General features: G+C 38.2%; 1 protein-coding gene across 1 annotated transcript in view; it reads left to right on the top strand.

Moving 5' to 3' along the window:
* GRID1 (glutamate ionotropic receptor delta type subunit 1) overlaps positions 1–24,239 on the top strand; it is a 541,694-nt gene that overhangs the window by 499,989 nt on the left and 17,466 nt on the right. The window contains exons 13-15 of the mRNA XM_040607383.1: positions 12,116–12,311; positions 20,895–21,061; positions 22,406–22,646. Coding sequence (XP_040463317.1) covers positions 12,116–12,311; positions 20,895–21,061; positions 22,406–22,646 — 604 coding nt within the window. The remainder of the gene's footprint in view (positions 1–12,115; positions 12,312–20,894; positions 21,062–22,405; positions 22,647–24,239) is intronic.

The raw sequence follows: 24,239 nt of genomic DNA, 5'->3' as shown, positions 1-24,239 counted from the left end.
GTGAGGTTTTATTTTTGGTTCTCTGATTTATTTTTTTTTTGTCTCATGCATTTTTATGATTCTCATGCATTTGTAGTATGTAGGCATATTTAGTCAAATGGTTGCACTCCTTTATGATCACTTAGAAAACACCAATGCTTTTCATTTTCTAGGTCCTGAAAGAGCTCTTGCTGACATTATACCAGCTTCTTATGGTTTTTTTTCTTATAGTTCCTCACATTGGAATACTTTGCATCTGTCTTTGATACTGTCTCTTTCAGGAATTGCCAGCCCTTCTGTACACCTTTGTCCTTTAAATCAACTTTCTAAGAGGCTTTCTCCACCACTTCCTGATATCTGTAGAGGTCTGGTCTTTTGAAATTCATTATTTTTATGGTTACTCTTACTTTCTCCCCAGCCCCCACCCCTGGGTATTGAGCTTCATTGTCTTGCAAATGGTTTTAATCTCGTTACTTTTCTCTGACATTTTCATTCAAATCTAAAGCGCCCATTCCCCTTATAAATGTCTCCATGATAGAAGATCGTGCTCTCTCACACCTTAAACTCTTAATGCCTTAAATGATATATAGGACAGTATTTCATCTTCCAAAATAAAAGTTGTTCCAATACATTCTAAAATGTTTATAGACCATCTTGCCATGAGGTAGAAAACTCTAAACTTGCCATTTACAGAAAAGACTTTAAAAATTGAATATCCTTCTAAGGAGACTTTGAAACTATTCCAGATGACATAAAAAAGAAAAAGAAAAAAACCCACATTGAAGCACACTTTCTATAGATGCAGGTTGTGGATGTTTATGGGGGAAAGGAGCTGGGGGTTCTTTGTTTCCCTGGAAACTAAGATGCTACTGTTTATTACCATGAGTGCTTTCCTATTAGCTTAGTTCCTTTGTGGCAAAAGACTTTCTAGAGTGAAAGAAAACATTTCTGGAAACAATAGTGTTGCTAAGGGAAGGATTACATATGTTCTTTCCACTACCTGGGCTCATCTGCCTTACTAAGCAATGTTCCCTTCTGCGCACGTGCCCCCATATAATATAATACAGGAGCGTTTCCAGACTCATCTGGAGATGAGAGAGAGAACGATGTTGCCTTACAAAAGCTATTTTGATACAGCTGCCAAAGTTCCATTAAAAGAAATGTAATCACATGCACTAAAGTTGTTTGCCTTCTAAACCATTAAAACCAGCCTAGGAGAATGAGCCACTGATTTAATTTAATTGATTTATGAATAGTCATATCTATCTAAAAAAATAATAGAAAAACATCAGTCAGAATAGGGTGGATGTTAACTACTATGTTTCTTTCATATGGCAGTAATGCAATTTCCAAGCTCGTATTTCAAGGTATGTAATTAGACTACCCAATAAACTAATTAATCTCAATATAAGGAACAGCTAGTTGGTTTTGATGCAGTGCTCTCAGTGCTTCTGAGGTTCAGTATTCAGGCGAGACTCATGCTCAGGGTGAGGAGAGAGGGGCAAAGGTCTCTTTTCCTGTTTACCTCGTTTTCCACATCAGGATGAGGTGGGAAGTACGCCATATAGCAAGTGCTTGCCATCTGGCTCCTCTGAGAAACAGGCAAGTGGGCCTCTAGACTTTAAAATATGCATATGTAATGCATGCACTTTAGACATCAATAATAACTGATGAATGCTATATGTGCTTTCAGTATTAATGAAGAGCCCTATGTTTTGATTTCCCAGGAGTACCCAGCACATGTTCTAGCAATCAAGATGCCTCTTCAGAGCTCTTCTGTTTTCTTCTCCTCTTTCTGTCAACATCGATAGCTTCTGCTTTACTCCCTGTGGTAAGGGAAGGGTGTGAAGCACTTTTCCAGCATCACTTTGTACCTCTGACAGATCTGAGCTGTGTGAATTCATCCAGTCTCTCCACCCCAGCTGTGAGCCTGCTGACAGTGGCGCAGGCAGCAGCCCAGAGCTTTCTGCACCAAGATTCTTATTCTTGCAGCATGCGACAGCTCCTGATAAATCAAAACTTAATAAAGGGTTGAGCGGGACCTTATCCCACACTGGGATTTCATGGACTTTAATGGAACTGCTCACAGTATAATGATATCCTAACAGTCATTGTATAAAGTACTACTCGCCCTGAGTAAGGACTTTATAAGCCAGCACCAAGATGCCAAGCTTATCCGTTCACCACTCTATTTAATTAAAAAGCTAAAAGATTGTCATCTGAGTGGAAAACAGAATGGCAGTGATATCAGTACTTATAAGACCAGTTAAGAAGGAAGAAAGCAATTTCTTCCCTCTCGATCTTAATCATTAATCTTCATTAAGATTTTCAGCTTCCGAATGTGAGTGGTAGGAGACATCAGCACAGCAAACAATTTAAAGTGCATCTGCATAAATAATAAAAGTAGTTTGTTATTTTCGTTATAGGTAAAAGCATGTGTCAGTTGCCAGATGTGTTTGATTCAGACAATATGATTTTCATGCCAACTTTATGATATGTTTGATTTAGGTGAAGTGACTAAAACCTGCTGTTGGGACCGAGTTGCTGTTAAACACCAGCTGCATTTTTTATTTTAATTAATAATTTAAGGAGCAGAATACCTTGCTTTAATTAACATGTTAACCCTTCGAGCTACTCAGAGAAAGGTCACAATGGCAAAGTGGTCTGAAAGTAAAGCACAAAAATATCCAAAGGTACTCCAACTGATGTATTTCTTCAGCTCAAACATGCTACAAGCTCTTGAGATATTTTCATGTTTTCTTCTTTGCATTTTAATGTCCCACTCACTGCTGAATGGAATATGGAGTGTGAGTAAAGGAACCAGGCTAACCCAGATTTTTCAGCAAGGCTGATTATTCTGGATTTGTAGGATGAGGAGCGACTCATAGCTGCTCTGAATCCCCTTCCAGGCTTTTAACTGAATCTGCAAACATCCTAAAGATGTGCTGCCATGCCAAAATTTTCTTTGATCCATTCTGAAAATCTGCCCAGTCATGTAGTAGTTCAGTGTGGATCTGAGCACACAAATTAGAACTCCAGCTTTTGAAAACCTGAACCTGCATCTTAAAAACCCCATCTAATATGATTACTCTGAATGCCTCTTGGTCTGTCTGCTACTTTTCATTGTTAAATTGCAAACGTGGTGGCTAAACTGGGTAATATCTCAAGGGTATTAATTTGTTAGAAATATGGGAAAATGGGGTGATGAAGAAGAGACCTATAGGTGCCCCTTGTAAATACAAAGGAATGACTGTCTTCTGACTTCACTCCCTCAATTAGACATCACGTAAACTCAGATGCGATCATAAATGCCCAGCCATGACAGAAACTTAATCCAGAGATCACAAACTATGGGGTGCCAGTCGATGCAGCTTTGAGATGCAAATTCTCGGAATCTAGCTTCCATCGCTACCGCTATTAATTATGTTATGCTATTGTTTGTTTTAGAAAACATTTTCAAGCAAAGTAATTGTAACTTGTACCATGAGGACCATCATGGTTTCTTTACCATATGATAACAATATAGAAAATATAGGACATCCGGAAAGAAAAGATTTATTACAAATAAGCAAAAAACCCCACCCCTAGTTAATGGAAAAAGCAGCAATCTAAGTGACTTATGCTCTCATTGCCTGGAGGAGATTTGGAGAATAGGAGGGTTGGAAGTATAGTTAGAAACACTGGACTGGCAATCAGGAGATGTTTAGCTTATTTCTAGTTGTTTAACAGATTTCTTTATGTGGAGTGCTGGAGCAGAGCCAATGTCAGCTCTAGGCAAAATGAACTTCTATGATCCAGCGACAAGTCAAGTCACACTCGTGCAGATCACTGCAGATGATTGGAGTTGCCGAGGTGGTCCTGAGGGCATCGTTTAGAAATAGCAATGGCTAGGAATAACCAGAAGTCTAATTTTGTTTACAGAAGAACCTGTTTTACTGATGATGATGAGAATCCAGTTTGATTTTTAGATCCAAATTTGAGTCCCAGCCAGAAAAAACCTATTAAGTCTTTTTTTTTTTTTTTTTTTTTTTTTTTTTTTTTTTTTTTTTTTGTAAATGGGCATGTTTCCTAAATAAACCACTGGAAGATAAAATTCTGTGAGCAATGGGACACAGCCTACTTGTATGGATTTTTGTCCTACATTCCCCACACTTTGACTTTAGCAAAAGTGCTGCAAATTGTTCTGAGATCAGAAAGCAAAAGTGACATTTCAAGTGATGATAATAGAGTATATTTCTGCTGCATCTCAGATGCTTCAAAAGTACACAAATCCTACAAATGTTTTGCCAATACAATGTGTGTAGCTAGTAATTAATTACTATTAAAATCATAAACATGACACTGTATCATTTATTAACAACTCGACTTTCTTCACATTTCAGTGGGTATACATACCGTTTGTTCCCTTCTTTTAAAACTTAATTATGCAGTAGCTCTGCGGGAACAGAGTCCCAGTGAAAACACTCAATCTGCAGTGAAAGCATTGTATGGGGAGTTTAGAAGACGGCTTAGTTCAGTTTTCTTGTTATTCCTTTTGCATGTAGGAACTGAGGCTAGTGGATGTGATTTTAAAGAAATTAAATATTTGTGGAGGCTGCACAAGTTCTGTGCTTCTGGCAGCGATGACCGTTAGCGTAATGAAAACAGCTGCTGCAGTGCCATTACCTGCTAAGGACCTCAATCACTGTTTGTTTTAACTACAGTAAAAGTATGTAGTTGATATGGCAATGTGTTCTGTGACACAATTGATTGTTCTTTCCACTGGAGAAAAAGTCCCTGCTTCTTTGAAGTCATGTGTAGCAGCTGTTCCTGCTCCACTGACGATGGCAAGCACATACATAGCCGTAACTGTCTGCACTGTTTGTCTCCAGTGGTTTGGAAATGTTTAGTCCTGGTGTGAAGGGCTGCAACTCCATCGATTCACTGTAGTTTAATCTGACAATGCTTATGGCTTCCCTTGTAGGAAGTCCCATGAGGCTTTCTCTTTTTTAAGGCTTTTGTTTAGAGTAAAGTGGATGTGTTGTTTTTTTTTCATGGATCACCCATGAAATGAGTTTTATATGAGCTGTAGAATGATATATTTGCTGGTGAAGGACTTGATCCTGCAAAGTGTACTCTAAGCAGGCCAGTACTGCTGCCAGTTTCTACTGGACTACCTCTATCGGTAAAATTAAGATTTTATTTAGTGTATTTGCTGAAGAAACCCATTACTCTGCACGTCACTGCACTGAAACAGAATTAAGAGCATTTACAGTGACTTGATTCACAGTGAAATGGAACATGCAGGAGTTGATCATTTCACTGTAAAGAAGTTGGCGAATTAGTGTTTGATTTAAGAGCTCAGCATGATTATTCATAATTTCAAAGAAAGTCACAGAGATGCACAAATTAGAACTAATTCTTCTGATGCCTAGTATTATTAGATGTGGACATAAACTTGCTTTCATTATAGTTTCATTCTAACAATGCTTTGAACAGTTTTATTGACCTCACCAAAAATAATTTTTTTAATGGCCCATCTTTTAGTTATGTACCTTACATACAGTTTAATATGCCCAGGTAACATTCCTATGTGGACCTGGAACAAATATTGGAAATTTATAGATATCTCTCATAATACCTTTTGAGGGGCTTTTTGGATGGGTATTTGCTTTTTAGGCTCAAAAGTGCTAAAGATAGGTCAATTCTAATGCTATCTCATTATTCAACTATATGTATTGCTCTTTCCAGTATAACTGAAGGCTTATTGAGTATTGGTTGCACTAATATTTAGGGGCACTAAAAGCTGTTCTTTGTTCCTTTGTCAAGTGGGATTGTGCCTTTGTAACTTGGATTCAGTTGGTGAAAATTTTCACTTGAGTTTCCAAGTCAATGAGGCTATCATCCCCTCGTGGCAATTGATATCCATAACAGATGGATTTTTTTCTTCCCCCCCGGTCTTCCACCAGTTAAATTGCTCAGCTTGGGCAGACTAGCTCTAGGGAGCGTCTTTACATGGAATTTTGAACTCAGTTTCAGATGACTTAAGACAATACACTACCCACTCATAGACTTTCAATCTCCAGTTTTAAGTAAAATTTAATGACTATTCATCTGTGAAAAACGGACTAAGGCTCAAATCCTTTGCAGCTTCGCAAATGGATATAAAAAAAATAAACGGTACTCAGGTCAGGACTCTGAATGGAAAGATATACTGCTTATGTGGAAATTATCTGTACCAATACACTACCACCCACAACCTTGATTCAGCTTTGCAGACTGTTTTCTCACTGAGGATGTACAAATGAGAAGCTGATCCTGCAAAGCTGGCTTGGCTTCCAAGCACATCTCTCAGTGGGTGGACGGATGTGGTCACCAACGACAAACAACATATTGTCATTTCTTCTCATTGTCTTGTCCAATACATCCATGGAGGGAGTAGTTGTGAGCAATTTTATGTCTCAAAATATGAATGCTTTTCTGCAGTCCACAGTAGGCTGAATTCTTTTTCAGCTCATTGCTTTTCATTGGTGATAACTTTATGAAATAAATCTCTTTTCAGATAGGATTTTATATTCTAGGTTTCAGTTCATAGGCATTTCTTGGGCTTATACTGGTGTTATAAGATTATCAAATCAATTCCGCTGCTTTTATTTTTACTTAGAAGTTTAGTGGGTTTACTTTTTTCCCAATGTGTAAAGCACATATTTCCCTCTCGCATATCCTGTTAGCAAAACAGTTGTAGTTAGCAACTGCACTTGTATTTAGTTCTCTAGATGTCATGAATGCCTAGCTTTTGGGGAAAGAAAGTAGCTTCAAGGTGTTTTAAAAAAGAAATTTAGAACTTGTAGCATATATTTTATGTATGCATTTCTAAGGCTTCATTTAGGCAGAGCCGCTTAAAAAGTCTCATCATCTCTGGGATGCTTTGTCTTGGCAATAGCCATCACCTAAAATATTATGCTGCACTGAGCAAAAATCTCAGGGTACTGGCTTCCTTAGGTAAAAGAAAAACATAGCATTCTCTGCTAAATATGGAAAAAGCAGTAAATTTATTTTACTGTCCACATACATCTTAGGGATTAATATTAATTAAGGAAATTAATTAATTTTAGTTGAGAGGAATTATTTATATCTTATTGTTTGACAGTGTTGTGAAGGGAGAGGTTCCTCTAACCCGTGATCGCAAGGCAGAATATGTGCAGATGAATGAATAGGAGCTAAGCATGATAAATCTTGCATAATTTTAAAGTAATACTGTCAATTCAGGAATGCTGAAATATTATTTTTCCATAAGTAATAGCAGACAGGAAAAATCCCCAATTTTACAGTGTCAGACCACGGGCAGTTGTGAAGGCCAAGGAGAAACTACCTTTAAATCAAGAAGCTGCCAGTGTTTTCCCATTAAGGTTTTCCTAAGGCTGAAGCAAAGATAAAATGCCACATTTATTACTGTGATGTAAAAGACCATTGCTGGATGACATCATCGTGCCACTGATTAACCTGTTGACAGCAATAGACCTTACACACGAGTCCAGCTGTGCAGCTTGCTACAAACGTTTTTTAAAAATGAACAGTGAGGATGAGGAAAAATTCCTTAAGCAAGGATTTTTTTTGCCTTTTCTCCTTGCTTGTTTGTTTAAAAGACCTTCCTTTAATTTAAAAAAGAAAAGTTACTAAGAAAAAGAGAAAAATTCCCCCTTTATTTTTTGTAATTTAGAAGTGACAGGAGTCTGTTTCCTTTTTTTTCCCCCCTCTTTTTAAATACGTTGATCACATCTGATGACTCCAGTTAAGTTAATTGATCAGCAGTTACATCAAAGCACTTAGTGAGGTTTAGTCTATCACTTAGATAAGATTTGTTCATACTATTAATCCAGAAAGGCTTGGGTTCATAGATTTCCAGAGTAACATAAACCTATACTGGCAGCATATTTTTAGTCTATATACTTACAGTTACACAAGTCTCTTGTAAGAAAACAGCTCCAAAAAGTGCAACTTAACCAATATCATTATTGTAGCAATTATTTCTAGTTGTCTACTTATAAACACTAGTAATTGCCTGACTCTTTATTCTACAGCATATGCTTTATGTCAGCTTCTTTCTGAAAAATAAAACAAGCAGAGAGAGTCCAGTTTTCAGTTGGCTCTAAATGAAGTAATTGCAGCTCCACTGGAAATTATGTATCAATTGTTGTATTTATCTAGCAGGCATAAAAGACACCATTTTTGTTTAGATTAACCACAGATACATTTACTTAAATCAATTGGTTTACATATACTGGTCTATTATAGCAATCACACAGTGGATGTATTTATCTACAAATTGAAGTTTGGCTTCTATAACTGTGAGGAACATTGTCTTTTTCTGCTTTACTAGTTTTATCTTTAATCACACTTACAGAGAGCCCTTAATGGGTTGTGAGATCCAATAACTGAGGTGGTAAGGTTAATGGGGCATCTTGATATGCTACACATTTTTGTTGTGAATAATTTTGTATATTAAGTGCAAGAAATCTTTGCCATAGGGAAGTGAGGCAAGAATGTCAGTGGCTAAAGAAGGTGGGTCCAGCTAATGGCTGGTTGCAAAAACGAAGCTTAAGAATGATGAGGGCAGCTGCCTTTAAAGAATGACTTAATTTTAAGATACAGCCAACCTGAAATCACAGAATTGTGGAGTTGTTTAGGCAGGAAAAGACCTTTAAGATCATTATATCCAACGATTATCCCAGGACTGCCAAGTCCACCGCTGAACCATGTCCCTAAGCACTGCATCTACATATTTTTTAAACACCTGAAATGTAGCTGCGTAGTAGTATTTTGTCTACCAATGGTAGGTCTGAGGCAGTTAAAATATCAATGCTTAAAAACGACATGTGATTATCTTAATTCACCCTGTAAAAGCAAGGAGATACTGATATCCATTAAGTATCTTTTATGTATGTGGCTGTACCCACCACGTCCAGATCTTTTGGTCACCTCTCTGGCCATGGAGATGCTGAGCATCACCTCTATTTTCAGTGCAGAAATACAGTACAGAGACATTTTTTACACAGTGTAAGAATGAACTGTGATGTAGACCATTCCCTGTCAGGATAATTTCAGAGAGAGATTTTTGTCTAAATGGTCCATTTAGTAAAAGCATAAGGTTAGCTTCTCACTCAAGCACTCACCATCCTTCGGAATTTATACTACAGGAACCGCTCACAAGCTTGATTCCTACTGTGCCCCTGACTGTACCCTTGGGTGACTGCCTCTCTCACAGGATATTTCCAATGGTGGTGCAGTGTGGAGGCTTTCCTTTGTCAGTGGCTGTTCTTATAATACATCAAACAGGACACTGCGAGACAGGCACATGTAATCCTTAGGACATAAAATACTCTGCATTATCTCTTCCAAGGAAAATCTGCCAGCTAAAGGGGCAGTAGTTGTGTTATTCACCACACCCAGGCAAAGGCTGTGCTTCCCTCCCTGCCACCAGTACAGGTTATCTGTTTATTGTAAAGCATTTAATTTAAACTCTGAATTTGCTCACTGTGCCTTGAGATGTTTAGAGAATTGAAGAAACTGTGCTGCTCAAAAAGCAGCAGGTACTGTGCTTTTGTACAGTACTGATAATCAATAAAATGTAATTTAGCTAAAACAGAAATACTGAAGGTCAATACAGTACAATTTAGCTAAAACAAAAGGCATATTTCTGACAAAAAGCTTCCACAGCAGTAGAGGCAGTAGAAGTGATCCAGAAAACAGTGACATTAGTAAAACTGCAGGTGGAATTATTTTTTTTTTTTTAATATACAAACGCTCATGTACAAACTTTCAAGCAGAATGGCAGAGTGAGCAGTAGGCATTTGTAAAGTTATCAGCTGAAAGCTGTTTTAAAGAACATTAGCTAAACACGTTTCTGCTACTGCGCTTCTACCAGACATGCACTCCCACACACCCCAAAAACCGTGTGCCAAACCTGGTATAAAAAAATGTTGCCACAGAAACCCTCCTGTGTGTATTGAGTACTTTTCTTTGTCATTTGTACATAAAATAGACTGCAAAATGTCTTTTAACAGCCAGATCATCCATCCCTGGGATGTAAGAAATTCTATGGGATATGATAAAACTTATTTTAAAAAATAAAGACAGAACTAAATGTAGCATGTAATCATTTAGCTTGAGACGGGAGGAAAAATGGTCCTGTTCAATGAAATGTACAGGAAACATTTAGGAGACCAGAATATAACTTTCAGGATTGTTAAACAAAGAGAGAAATAAAACTGGTATGAATTCTCACATTTTTCATTAGAATTTTGAATTTACAGCAACCTCCTGGGTGTTCATTTTGTACGTTACCAAAGTGCCATATACAGAGCTAGAGAAATAACAGGAGGTTTGGGGTTTAATGTAACTCCCAGAGTTAGCCCAAATCCACAAGTGTGCAATGTATATAGAGAAAAACTGTTCACACGCAGTCTTACTTAAAGCTGCTTAACAGCTTAAAATGATAAAAAATCCTTAACACAATTTAAGAACTTAAACCACTTAAGCTGTTTGAAGCAGCTTGTGAGTTTGGAGAGTTTTGGTGTGGGTGGGAGAGGCATCCTTGCTGAGCTGCAGTCTGGGGACAGGGCTGGCGGGCTCCCGCGTGGCGTGTCCCAGGAAGGGGACCCTTTTGGAGCCATGCTTGGGCAGGCTGGAGGCGGCGTGGTGGAGAAGATGGAAGAGTTTTCTACATATTTTTATATAATAGTGTGTGTATGCCTGGATTGCTTCGCTTTAAATAGTGTTGCAAGGAATCTTACAAGTTGTGAGTTGTAAGCAGTGGCACATCCCCCCAAGTGAAACAGGGAAAACGGAGGCAGAAATATGTTGTCTGTGACAAGTCTTCAGCTGTGGAAAACAGCTTCAGCCCGTGGTCCAAGGGAAGGGTCCTCAGGAGCACTGCAAAGAGATCTTCTGCAAGAGCTGCAAGGCAAAATGTTTTGCTTTTGTGGCTCCGGGAGTTGGAGACAGGTGGGAGGTGGCATGAGTGGGCCTCTGGATGTTTGGAGATGTTTGGTTTTTTTTTTTTTCTGAAATATTCTTTTTGGGAAAAAGAAATGGCGAGGGGGGAGGCAGGGAGGGTTGCTTTAGTCTGACAGCATTAGTCAGTCAGTCCTGTCAGAAGCATGTAGTTGTTAGGTGAAGCCATATGTTTATAAAACATAAAATAAACCATTACTTATGAGATCCAATTTGGTCCCTTCTGCTGCACATGGTGGTCGATGGTTGAATGTGTGTCTGTGTGTGCGTACACCCCGATGAAAGCAATGGTGGCACTGCGCAGAAGCCCTGCTTGAGGACAAAGGGAGGAGGCACAGGAATGGGAATGAACATCTGAAGGTGGAAAACAGCTAGGATGCTGCTTCTGAGGGCAGTGATGCCACCTCAAATGTTTTGCAACTTGGTCTGGTTTTCATTGATGCAGGCAGTGATTTATACCTTTCTGTGCAGAAAAGACTGTAAAACAGGAGTGAATTATATTCTGTACAATTTGAAAATAAATGGTGCATTCACAGCCACTCATGTTGAGGCCCATTTGCACTTCCAGAGTGGTATGATGAAGTTAGGCCTGTGTGTGAATGAAAAATGCCTGTTTTACCAGAGGCTGTGAAAAGCGAGCAAGTGAGAGAGACTTAGTGGAAATTGGAAGCGAGACTTATATTTGTTTATTTAAAACAATGGTATTGATTTAGAGTCAGATGGAGCATTGGTGTAACTGCAAACTAATTCTACTGAATTCTGCAAGGTATTTCTGCTGGTGCTGATGGATCTGGAAGTTTATATTTACAATCTGAGTTTTTCCTGTGCTCGAATAGGTCTTGCTTGCACTACATTCTTGTGCAAACTTGGCATCATAATATTTAACAGGAATGTTATCTGTCCAAAAAAAATCTTTGCTGGGGTGAAAAAGAGCTCAGGTATAGTTAAATTCATAAGATCTCTATACAATTAAATCACTCCTTGGTTTTCTTTTATGACGAGGAAAGAGATGTGCAAATGATACTAGGTGAGGGTAAGGGCTTTCTGACTAACGAGAGACATAAAAAAAACCCCAACATTTAATGAATGAAATCTTGGTAATGTACTATATAATACTAATATCTTGATATCGCTTGAATTTCAGAACATTTCAAGATCTGTCCAAACAAATGGATATATCTTACGGTACAGTGAGGGATTCAGCAGTGTATGAATACTTTAAAGCAAAAGGGACCAACCCTTTGGAGCAGGATAACACATTTGCTGAACTGTGGAGGACTATCAGTAAGAATAATGGGGCAGATAATTGTGTATCGAACCCTTCTGAAGGCATCAGGAAGGTAAGACTGGATCACAAGGTTTTTAATTTAATTTTTGTTCTATATCGATGTTGTTTGCGTGGAGTTAATACTGTTAAGTCACAGGAAAGCAATTACGTAGTCATTAAAAAAAATATCCATATCTAAAGTTCCTTTTAGTAACTCAATAGCAGATAAGAATCATATTTTGAGGTCATTGTTTTGAATTTAAGTACTTTAGCTCTGCCTAAGTCTTCAGTATAAAAGCCCTTCTTTGCGTCTGGCCATAAGTTTTCTCAGTTTCTTGGGAGCTCTGATAATGCTATTTTGAATGTTATTCTTTACATTATACAGGTACTAACACTTGTTCATTGCTCGAGTGTTTGTTTTTTTTTTTTTCTCTGAGTTGGTGGATTGAACTTATTGGAAACATGAGTAAGAATCGAGAGATTCACTGAACGTATACTCAATTCCCTTAGAACAGGAATTTAATGCAAGGCTTTTTTTATGCCAAACTTTAAAACAATGCATGTACTCTTTCACATGTCACTGTGCTTTCACATTTTATCTCAGATACGGCTACACAATTTTTTTGATGAAACTGAGCATTGATGTGGGATTCAAGGAGTGATAAATAAAAGCTTGGGATCCTACATCATTGTGCCGAGTCCTGTGATAAATAACCCTGGTTCACATCATGCAAATACAAATGTTCACGCTTTCTCACTCTTAATCTGCCTCCGTTCCCTGCTTCCCATCTTGTAGCTCAGCAAAACCAGATACTAAATACCATCAAAGCACATGTGTCCAGGAGTATGTTATGGCAGAAGGGATGAAGACATGATGATGAAAGTTTAATGTGCTGCTTCTTTATTGAAAAGTGTCCTCTTTATTTGTCAATTGATTTTTTTCATAAAACAAGCTAACATCTGTTATTAACATAGTGATTGATCAGAGTTATTCTGCTGCCAGTGAATAAATATGTTACTAGTTCTTTCTGCTTTCATAAGTGGGAAATAATAAAATGGTTGGGGCTTGGGTCTCTTATTTCTTTGAACCTTTGAAACCTTTTCTGAACAGTCAGAGGGAAAGCATCCAAAATTTAATGGTTTTTACAGCACCATAAGGGGTGTGAACACAATAACACAGGCCATCCCATTCCTGAAATCCAAGTCCTTTAATATAAGATTTGCAACTGTTTGTGTGACTTTGGGACAAAATAGTTACACAAACACTTGTGTCTTCTCAGCAGAGGAGTATTTAGTCAGTAGTTTTGGTTCCGCCTGCCTTTTCTCCCATCTCCCAGCTGAGCTTTACTTAAGCCCTCTGCCCTCAGCTCAGATAGCTTTTCTTCCTTGGGACAAGGTAGAGCTCTGGCAATAGCAAAGTCCGCTGTGTGTTGATTCATTCTTTTTTTTTTTTTTTTTATCTGCTCTGGACTTTATGAAAATGAGGCCTCTATTTTGAGATAGTTTGTTAGCATTTAAAGGAGGTAAAAATAGAGACATTAAGTACTTTTCTATGTATCCTAGCATTAAAATGAATAATAAAACAGTTTAGCTTAGAAAAATGCACAGTATTTTATTTTATTTTATTTTTTTTTTCATTTTTACCATTCTTATGCCAGTGGATGCTCTTTAATGATGAGCTTGTAAATACTTCCATTCTGTAAGCCTACTGCATGCTGCCATTTATGATAGCTAGTTTTGCCGAAGCCAGAAATGTAACTGTAGATTGGCAGGCTGTTTAGAATACCAATTATATTGTTTGTATGGAGCTGACAGTTCCATCCTATCTAGGTGGATAACTTTTCATATTAAGTTTGATTTCAATATTGTGGGGTGAGTTTTATATAACTTGATCAGCTCACTCAATTAATGTCACTGATAAACAAATTTACTTCAGTCCCCAAAGCTGACCGAAGCTGCTATTTGATTAGACACCTACGTAAATTTGGCTTAACATTTAATAACGTTGTCAACTAAACTGTTGTATTTTTAGTTTAAGTGTTGCTCTTCCTGGCTCATTGAGCTCTTTGAATAAACAGACAAGTTTTCCATGTCAAGTATTATGGATAGAAATTCTGTGTTTTCTAAATGAGAATTTATGTCAGCCAAAGAAATGGAACTTTCTATCTCTAATAACGTACTGCTGCATGAGAGGTGTAAGTGTGCCTTTAAAATGTACTTTAAAATGTACCATTTAGAAATGGGAAATCTAAATCTCTTTAGCATAAAAAGATCCCTGCAGCAATTTTTCTGAATGATGACTTGCCTGAGAATGCAAAAAAAGCAAAGCACACCCTTTCTCCCCTCCTTCCCCTTTCCATTTTCTTCAGTCACAGTTCAGCTGCAGTTGCAAAACAGAGGAATGCTGCTTCAACACAAAACAGGAGAGTGCTGCTTATTTATGGTACAGGCAGGTCGTTCAGATGTTTGTTCCATTTACATACCTCCATTTCCCAGAGATCTTCCTACTCCCGTTGACTGCCTAAAAACAAAAGGATAATAGTTGGAAGAAAGTCCTGAAAGCTTTTGTGACACTTGGTTGCTATGGCAGAGGTCTATTTTCAGACACAGCCCAGTCCCTGTAGCCACAGTGACCATCTCCCATTGTCCAGGCACAGCTTTTGCTGCTCTCACAAAGTTACGTATGCACCAGAAGGACATTTCACAGCCAGGGGGACGAGTTGCTTTTGTTGTACTCCCAAGGCAGTTGAGAATAGTCATTGCAGTTGGAAAACATCCTCCTATTCATAAATGTCTCTGTGTAGCAAAAGAGGAGGTTAACAGACAAATCACCAGTCCATACAAAATGCTATTTTGCCACTCAGGTTTCCTGGTTACAAACAGATGTGGATTGACTAATGTCGTATGGAAAGTTTCTTTCTGATTCAAGGTACAGCCAGGATCCCCAAGAAGCGTGTGGTGGGTAGCTCCTGCCGTCTTTTCCCAGGTGGACATTGGTACTGGAATCACACTAAGCCACTTGTAAATCTCAGCAAACTGTTTTGATTTGCCAGTGGCAATCAGTTCTTCAGGGTACTTATTTATTACCAAAACATACGTAATAACCTGTGGCTTTTTTTTCATTGTGGGCAGCCATTTTTGCTTTGAAAAATGAAGTAGGATTCTTATGTAATCCCATACATATATTTTATATATATACATAGGATAATTAAACTCCTATTGTATTATTTAAAAGTGTTACTTTGGTGGAGACCGTTTGTTCTCCTGTTCAATCAATCTGGTGCAAAAATTTCTCTAGATCCTTTCTTTTCTTCCTGTGTATCACTTTTGATGAAAAGTGATCAAAACCAAATACAGTACAAAATGTGAATGTATCATTGATTTAAGCAATGGCACAGTAAGATTTTATTTCTTCCCTTTTTTTGCTTCCATCAAAAAGTTTCTTTCCCTTAATGAAGACTAAACATTAAATGATAATGTTTCTTGTTGAACAGTCACCTCCATTCATTTTTAGTTTGAGAGTAAAAGTATTTTAAAATTTTGATGAATAGTGGGGTTTTTTTAATTATTTTTTTTCCAAGAATTTATTTTCCACAATGAATTTTATACTGTGAATCGTGGGTCCTCATCCATATGTTTTCATGGGTCCTCAAAAATTTCTCCATTTCTCAACCCATCAGCCTTTGGAGTAAAAGCAAATGCTTCCTTAAACCTGAATATGTTTCATCCTTTACTGGCTCCTTAATTACATTAATTTTTAAATCATTTCAACAGGATTAAATGACATGTTTTCTTTTCATTAGAGCTGTGTTGCTTCTCTTAAAGCACTTTTTTATTGATAATAAATGTTATCCAAGCGTGGTTTTGAACTACTAATACCAATGTAAAGGTCACTTTTTGATATTTCTGTAGTATCAGCCATATAATGGGATCAGCCACAGTGACACTCTGTTCTGGCAGTAAATTAATGATGAATGTTGCATTATTCTAGCACTTTTTTCTGTAGTATGGTAGCGTCTTCATAAGTTTCAGATAAATCACAGACATATCAGTGATTAATCTGAAATCCATCTTTTTTCAAGTTTTTATTATTTCTTACCATGCTTTATTTGAAAAAAACATTGTTTTGCCATGAGTAAGCCAGGTTCCTTTGAACAATATTCTTCCATCTCCCTCCACATTGAAGAGTGACATTATGAGGTTGCTTACTGCTTTTTAGAAGTATTACTATTCTCTTTGTGGTCCTTCTTACATCTAGGAAGCAATCTTCCTTGGTCTTTAAATTTTGCATGATTATGAAGAAGAAATATTTTTAATATAAGTTTTGCTTTGGGTGTTTTGTTTTTTTGGTTTGTTTTGTTTTTTTCATTCTTTCCCTTAAGGCTGTTTTCTTAAAACCTCTTCAACTAAAGACAAATCTGGTGTCTTTGGTGTACATCACCATGGTAGTCTTACCTGGGTGGAATATATGTGTGCTGTTTTGGCTGAAATTATGTTAAAGAAGTTTTTGAAAGTTTAACTGAGCTATTTTTGTTTTGTTCTGCAATATGTCTTCACGCTGAGAGTCACAATAAGGCCATAGCAAAGGAGCAAAATATGAGAGCCTATTAAAAGTCTAATTCTGTGTTTCATTTCAGTCATTCAAGTTATCTTGCCTATTCTCAGCTGGAATTTGGCACATTCCCTTTTACCATCTCTTTCTCTATGTTATTTTTGCAATGATGTCTGATCACTGAACATTTTTATGGGCTCTAAAAACATACAGTGCAGGCCTTAGATAGCTGGGCTGTGAATGCAAGAGCCTGAGGATGTGGATCTTTGCTGGACTGTGATCAGGACTTGGTTGCATGGGTAGGTACATGTGTCATGTGCAGCTAGGGAGTTTTGATGAGTTTCCAGCACATACATCCTGTGGGTCAGTGCCAGGTGTTTCCTGTAATTCTTAGTCTTCCTGCCTCCAGTACTGCTCTGGCCTGGAAGCTGAGGGGTATGCACATGTGCACACATGCATTCTTTCATGTGACAAAAATTAAAAGTTTAAACTACTTTGATTTTTTTTTTTTAATTTGATTTTTGGTTTTAAATAAGTGTCAATTTGATTGTAGTTGGCTAGTAAAGGTGTATAAAAAGTAAAATATCTCAAACACACATGTATGTGTGTGGCTCTGTGTCTTGTACATACATTTTTCAAAGGTTGTCAGTTTTTCTTTAAATTGAACAAATTATACTGTTTAACTGTCACAACAGATGTCAACAGGGATGTGAAGGATGCTGAATTTAAAGAGCAACTAAATACTTGGTCATAAGGAAGCTTTCCATGCAATGAACACACTAATAGTACGAGGTCTCCACTCTTCAGACAAGAAAACTATGCAAGTGGAAGAAGATTTGGAAGAGAGAAATTATCCCTTAGGAAAAAGGGATCTTTGACGATTTGGGTTTTAACAGACAGGGGAAACAGTCTCACATCCAGTATTTCTGGGAGTTGAGAAGTATGCGTAACTAAGAGTTTAAAACTCAGATTCCTGTTTATGCTAAAATGATCTGGCTGTCAGAGAAATAATGCTCTACAGATGTAATGGCACTGGATAGAACAATTTATGCCATAAAAAGTATAAAACTTATATGAATAGGCTTGGCAGATTTTGTTTATTAACCACTTACAGATGTGGGCTATAACTTAGGATGCAACATTGCAAATGCAAGAGAAGTAGACTTTTTCAGAAGATCTGCTGTCCAACATCTAAGTCAATGTACAAAGCTCTTCTCTATAAAATAACATAGGAAAACTGAGGCTTGAAAAGTAGAATCAATAATGTGATTTTTCACAAGGAATTGTCTTATAATTTAAGTCAGATGTTTGAAGAAGACTGTGTTCCTCAAGTATTACTAAGAAAAAGATGTGGAATGTATGACATGTTGTCACTGTTCTTCTTTTCTAATTTGTAAATTTGAAAAGGTGATTTACAGAGCAATTCTAAAACAACCAGAGGCTATAGCTCTTTAAAACAAACATTAAAAAAAAAAAAACACAAAACAAAACAAACAAAAAAATCCAAACAAAAAACCAACTCCCCCAAAAAACCCACACCAGAAAAACGCAAGACACATTTTATCACAGTGATTTAGGCCAAATCTTTTATGGGTCTTCTCTTTCTGTACTCCTATCAGGCAAGGTTTTGTTCTCTAATATCACGGATTTTGAATAAATAGTAACAAGTGCTGTTGTCTTTGGTTCCATGAGTTTCTATTTTAATGCACTTGAACCTGAACAGTTTTCTGTTTAGGTACCAGAGGTACCAAAAGCCTAGGTAGTATTTACCATAGAACACAACCTGCCTGGGTTGTGCAAAAAATAGGGCTTTGGATAGTCCTTCCCTGCCAGGAACACCAGTGGGACTGGTGCCCATTGCCTGTTGTCCCTAAGCAGGCAGAAAGCCTATCAGCACCATCGCAGATGTGAAGGCACAAAATGTGAATCATTAAAGCCCATCACAGGAACAGCAGAGGACAAGATGCAGAGATTTGCTGCTAACAACCCAGTTAGTTATGGCTATGTGATCATTCAGAAAATACCTTTGGAAAGCACATTTTAGGCTTCCAAGAACGTAGGTTGCTGGCTGAATTTAAGCTAGATGCCTTGAGGAATCACTCCCTTGCCATCCTTAATTTTTTTATGCATCCTTGTGTTGGTAGGTTATGAAGCCTTTTCTGGCTGTTGCGTACAGTAAAAAGTGGTTTGCTTGTTGCTCCCACTTTGTGCCACCATTACCGGTTTAGGTAGACAGCCAGGTATATTTTATGTATATTACAATGTAGATGTGGAAGTCTTGCTCTGGTCTGGTTTCATACAGTGACATTGAAGTGAGAGATATTTTTATCAATATGCTAGTTTAATGAGTCGTGTCAGCTTAATCAATGTATGATTTTAACAGTAGAGTCTGTGGGTCCTATTTGAATAAATTCTGTAAGGTCCATACTGTACTTCAGATTTTAATGATGTTTTGTACTAGTATTGCAATAACTATCTGAGGCTATGTGCATTAATTACTGTTACTGAACTGACCAGAGAGGTGGCAAAAGAGAAGGTGGGGACAAACACACAATAATGGCATGTGCATAACAAACAATTATTTTCAGAATGCTCAGTATAGGTTCTTTTAAATCTCTCCAAAGAGGAAAGATATAACATTTTTACTCTGTTTTAACTCAGAAACAAACCTGGGGATCTTTGATTGCCTTTTTTGCAGATAAAAAGGAAGGGGGGTAGGAGGGGGGGAGAAACGTGTAGATTGTGGCAAATGGCTTACAGAAAATCCAGACAACATACTTTTAATTTTTGTTTCCCTGGATTCTACCCACTAGAGGATAACTCACCCATTTGATTTATTGTCATATTTAAACAACTGTCAGGGACTTCAGAAAGCTGCAGTTTATATCAAAGCACGGTGAAGTAGAATTAGCTAAATTGCTCAAGTGAAGAATGATAAAATAACTAAGGGGTGCTTACAGGTGAATTCAAAACCAAGCTTACACAAAAAGGGAAACTATGTGGAAGGATGGGTAACTCCATGCCAGAGCTGGAGCCATTTGCTAGGGGAGCTTGGTTATGCATAAAGAAACATGTGCAGGACTTCAGCTCCTTGCCTTGCTTTGTTCTGACCTAAAAAAATATCTGAAATCACCCAAAGTTTTTGTTTTTTTTTTTTTTTTTAAAAAAAAAAAAAAATATCTTGGAGGTCTACATTTGTGACTACTCATTTATTTGCATCAGATATTCCAGCCCATCTGTTCTGTTGTGCTCTCTGTGCTCACTAGAGACTTAAAAACATACTACTTAAATATATTAGGAAACCAATGATTACTTTAACCAAACAAAATGATTACTTTTTTCTTTATTGAATCCCTATCCAGAGATGTTTCTTACATCTTATGTTAAGTAAGGTGATTTACATTCATCATATGCTCTGCATGCAGGCATTGGTTTGAATCCCAATTAAGGCTGACATTTAAGGACATCTGCGTGGGTGTGCACTAAAATAAAACAATATTTGTCCCAAAACTGAGATAATAGGAGATGCTGGTGACTTTTCTTACCTGTGTAAAAATGAGGGAGTTCTTTAAGCTCAGAGCATGCCTTTTGTTACAGGACAAAAGGTTATAGCTCTCAGAAGGGGCTTTGTGTTTTTGCATATTTATATGAGAAAAGCTGCAATGTTATCATTTTGGTGACTATGATGACTAGGAAGCACCACTTAGTGCTCATACTGTACCCATCTAGTTACAGGAATGTATATAACTGGTCACATCCCATGTCTCTTACAAAACATACATCAAATTTCATCAGCTGAGGCAACAGCTTTCATTTATAATTAATAACCTGTTAGGTAAACTTTGCCTACACTTACAGTTGGCTATGTTATCCTATGTATTCCTATTAAAAATGGAAGACATTTTAGCAAGGTTAGAAGTAGATGAGATAGTTAGGAGGGAAGAGTGTTAGAAATGTGCTAAAGTGTTGGAGGTCTACAGATAAATGGTGACCTAATGAAATACCACCATGGAATAATTACAAGCTCAGGGTTTGCTTGGCTTGGCTTTTGTCCTATCTAGAAATGTGGTTTAGTTTATATTTCTGTTCATGCTGTATTTACAGGCAAAGAAAGGAAACTATGCTTTCCTGTGGGATGTGACAGTGGTGGAATATGCTGCGCTGACAGATGATGAATGCTCTGTGACAGTCATTGGAAACAGCATCAGCAGCAAAGGATATGGGATAGCACTCCAGCATGGAAGTCCCTACAGAGATCTTTTCTCCCAGAGGTAAATTGAAACAAAGCTTGTTTTATAGGATTCCTGTCTACAACCAGCAACCATTTGTGGTTCACATCAATTTTGGCAATTATTGAATAAAGGACAGTGAATAAGTGACAGCAGAAAGGTTACGAGTTCAGGATTCAGCAAAGCTGCTACTTCTGCTCTTCATACATCTGCTTAGGGAGGAGGGGACTGGAGGTGGTGTGTGGCCTTGTAACTCCAGGCAGCAGTGCCTCTGGCAGAAAAAGGACTGATGTTCAGAGCTCTGTATGAGCTAGGGGAGAGATTGAAGAGAGCTCTTTGATTCACGCTACATTTTGCAGGCTATGAAGCAACGCGTTGCTCCCTACAGTAAGCGTGTAATAATGCCCTGGTTTATCCTTTAGGGTGGAGAGACAGGTCGAAGGCTTAGAGCGGTACAGGAAAACAAGAATTGCTACGTATTGCATGGAATTGCCAAGACTGAGACTATAAGACTATGCCATTTAGTGATCTCTGAGATGTCAGCTAGGAATATCTTTTTCACATGAATGTGTACACTGAAACGAAGACATGCAGTTGTGCAGGCATGTGTGGCCTCAGCAGAAGGTGAGCCAGTGCTCTGCTCCAGGAAGGGGGTTGAAGTAAGATTTCCTTGTCTTGCTCCTTCTTTATAAAAAGGAGTAAAACTCCAGCTGCGTAACCAGAAACAAAGCTGCCTCCAGAGAAAAGATTGTTAGTAAACAGCTAGAACACTTATCAAACCAAATCCAAAATGAATCATTCATGGACAGAAAGGACACTTCACAAGAGACAAAACAATGATTAATTAGCAACTGTTAACACAGTAATTCAGGCATGAAGTAACAGCATTGAAGTAAAATCTTTTTGAATAAGCTACGTTTGCATAAGTAAATGAGTTGGTTGCTGCTTAAACAGATTTGTATTGTGGCACACAAACAGTAGCATGTTTAGTCTCCCATGATTTTGAAATTATTGTGAGAGCAGCAGTGGAGTGGGTTGAGCGTTTCGCTAGTGGGACCAGCTGTTGCAGCTGAATGTAGCCAGACCAGCCATGACTAACTGAAATATGGTGATTTCCCTTGGAAGTGCTTCTTGCATTGCAGTGGAATTTTTTTACGGTCTCTTCTTTTTCTAAAGTTACCCAGTGGAGTTTACCTGCTGCTGTAAGTAGAAAGAAATCTTGCTGTAACAGTTTCAGAGTGAGAATGCTGCACAGTGGTGATGGTGGTGGTGGAATGGAGTTTTGAATGGTGGGACAGTAGATTTAAGAGTTATGTGACATACAGGAAAGATGAAAAAACTGAGAGTATCATCGAAAATAATACTTGTCTTCTGAAATTTCTGCAGGATCCTAGAGTTGCAAGAAAGTGGAGATTTGGATGTTCTTAAACAGAAATGGTGGCCACGGATGGGACGTTGTGACCTGAATAGCCATACCAATGCACAGACAGATGGGAAGGCACTCAAGCTTCACAGTTTTGCAGGCGTTTTCTGCATTTTAGCAATAGGCCTTCTTCTTGCATGCTTGGTGGCAGCATTGGAGTTGTGGTGGAACAGCAACCGTTGTCATCAAGAAACACCGAAAGAGGTCCATAACTTTTATTCTTATCACAATTAAAAGTAGAAAACACAAAAGAAAGAGCAAGGAAGTGGAAGTTGTGGGATTTTAGGTGCTCTCATACAATAAATTTGATATATTTTGATTTGCCATACTAAGCTTTGCATATAACTTTTTGGGTGGTTGTTTCTAAACAAATAAAAAAACCCCAACAAAACGTGTCTTTTGTGCACATGGAAGGTGCCAAACTGACAACCCTGGAGACTAAAGTCCTCTATTTATTTATAGAGCAGGTACAGCATGGGCAGCAGCAGTGCAAACTTCCCCACATTGCCCCACCAATGTGCCTCAGTCCTGAGCTGGTGAGACCACCTTTAGGGGTAAGAGAGTAGTTCAGAAACACACCCTTGGCCTCTCTGCTGTGAGTGACTGGGAGACCAGTCATGGGCACCCATTTGTGCCGCCTGTGGTAATGTTTTCTGTGATCTGAGACCCCCTGCGTTGGCTGTGAGAGCCATATCTATCCTGCACAGGCTGTGCAGCTGCCAGCCAGCTGGTAGCTGTTTTCCTTCATGGCTGACCTAGGCTGAGTTTGAAGAGGTACACGAGCAATTAAAAATCAACCAGCTAGTTATTAATTGAATAAGCCATATTGCCATGACACTGTTGAAATGCTTCCTTTCTTTTGAAATCGGTTTTATTTCTAAAAGTAGGAGACTCTGAGTAAACCAACCTTCATATAACGTATTTTACCTAGGAAAATACATCTGAGAATTCCTTCAGTTTGAACTTTTCATGCACAGCAGCAGTAGTTAGCAATGCTATGATAGAATAATCAGCACACACTCAGACCTGTCTTGCATGAAGCCTGTATTTGTTTACGTAGATTAAATGTTTAACAGACTAACCTCTTGTAATTTTGGAGACGCTGAGGCATTTGTAGGTGCTTTCATCTTGGAGCAGATGTTTGTTACAAGCAAATAATAGCAGTGAGCTACACTACAGCTGGAAAACAGTGCATAGCCCATCAATTCCAATCTATGTTTCTCAAGTTGCCAGGAGTACTACGCTAATTGACATACCTATCACCTGTAAGCAATTCTGGCAAATGGGATCTGGAGATATATGTTGCAGTCTGTAATGCTGTGAAATATTTATCAGTAAGATTCCATTCTTCTGAGTTCCTGCTTCTCCCATTTGAATTCATCCATCAAGTGCTTGGTGATAAACATCTGTACCATGTTTGTGGGACAAAGCTGTAAAGTCACTTGCCTGTGGCTCCACTACATGCAGCAGTGAAAGGGAAATGTTGGTAAAAGGAAGCATGGCTCCACTTTGCACAATGTAGTACTCCAAAAGCAGGCACAGGGAGAGCGTGAGTAGGTACTCTTGCTTATAAAGTAGGTTTCATATGAAGAGAAGTGCGTCTTTCATTGCTCTTTGGTTAAATACTGTAGAATTTTGCCCCGCTGCCTTGTAGAAGTCACTCCTGCTGTAACCCCAAAGGCCCCACTCCACGTGAGCGTGGCGAAGGCCTCTCCCCAGCAGCAGAGCGCTCGCTGCCTGTGGTGGAAGCCTGGCAGGGCAAGGGACAGGGACCTTGTGTGCCGTGTCCTCAAGCTG

This window comes from Falco naumanni, chromosome 9, assembly GCF_017639655.2.
Source record: "Falco naumanni isolate bFalNau1 chromosome 9, bFalNau1.pat, whole genome shotgun sequence".
Taxonomy (NCBI): Eukaryota; Metazoa; Chordata; class Aves; order Falconiformes; family Falconidae; genus Falco; species Falco naumanni.
This window is presented reverse-complemented; position numbering and strand designations above follow the sequence as displayed.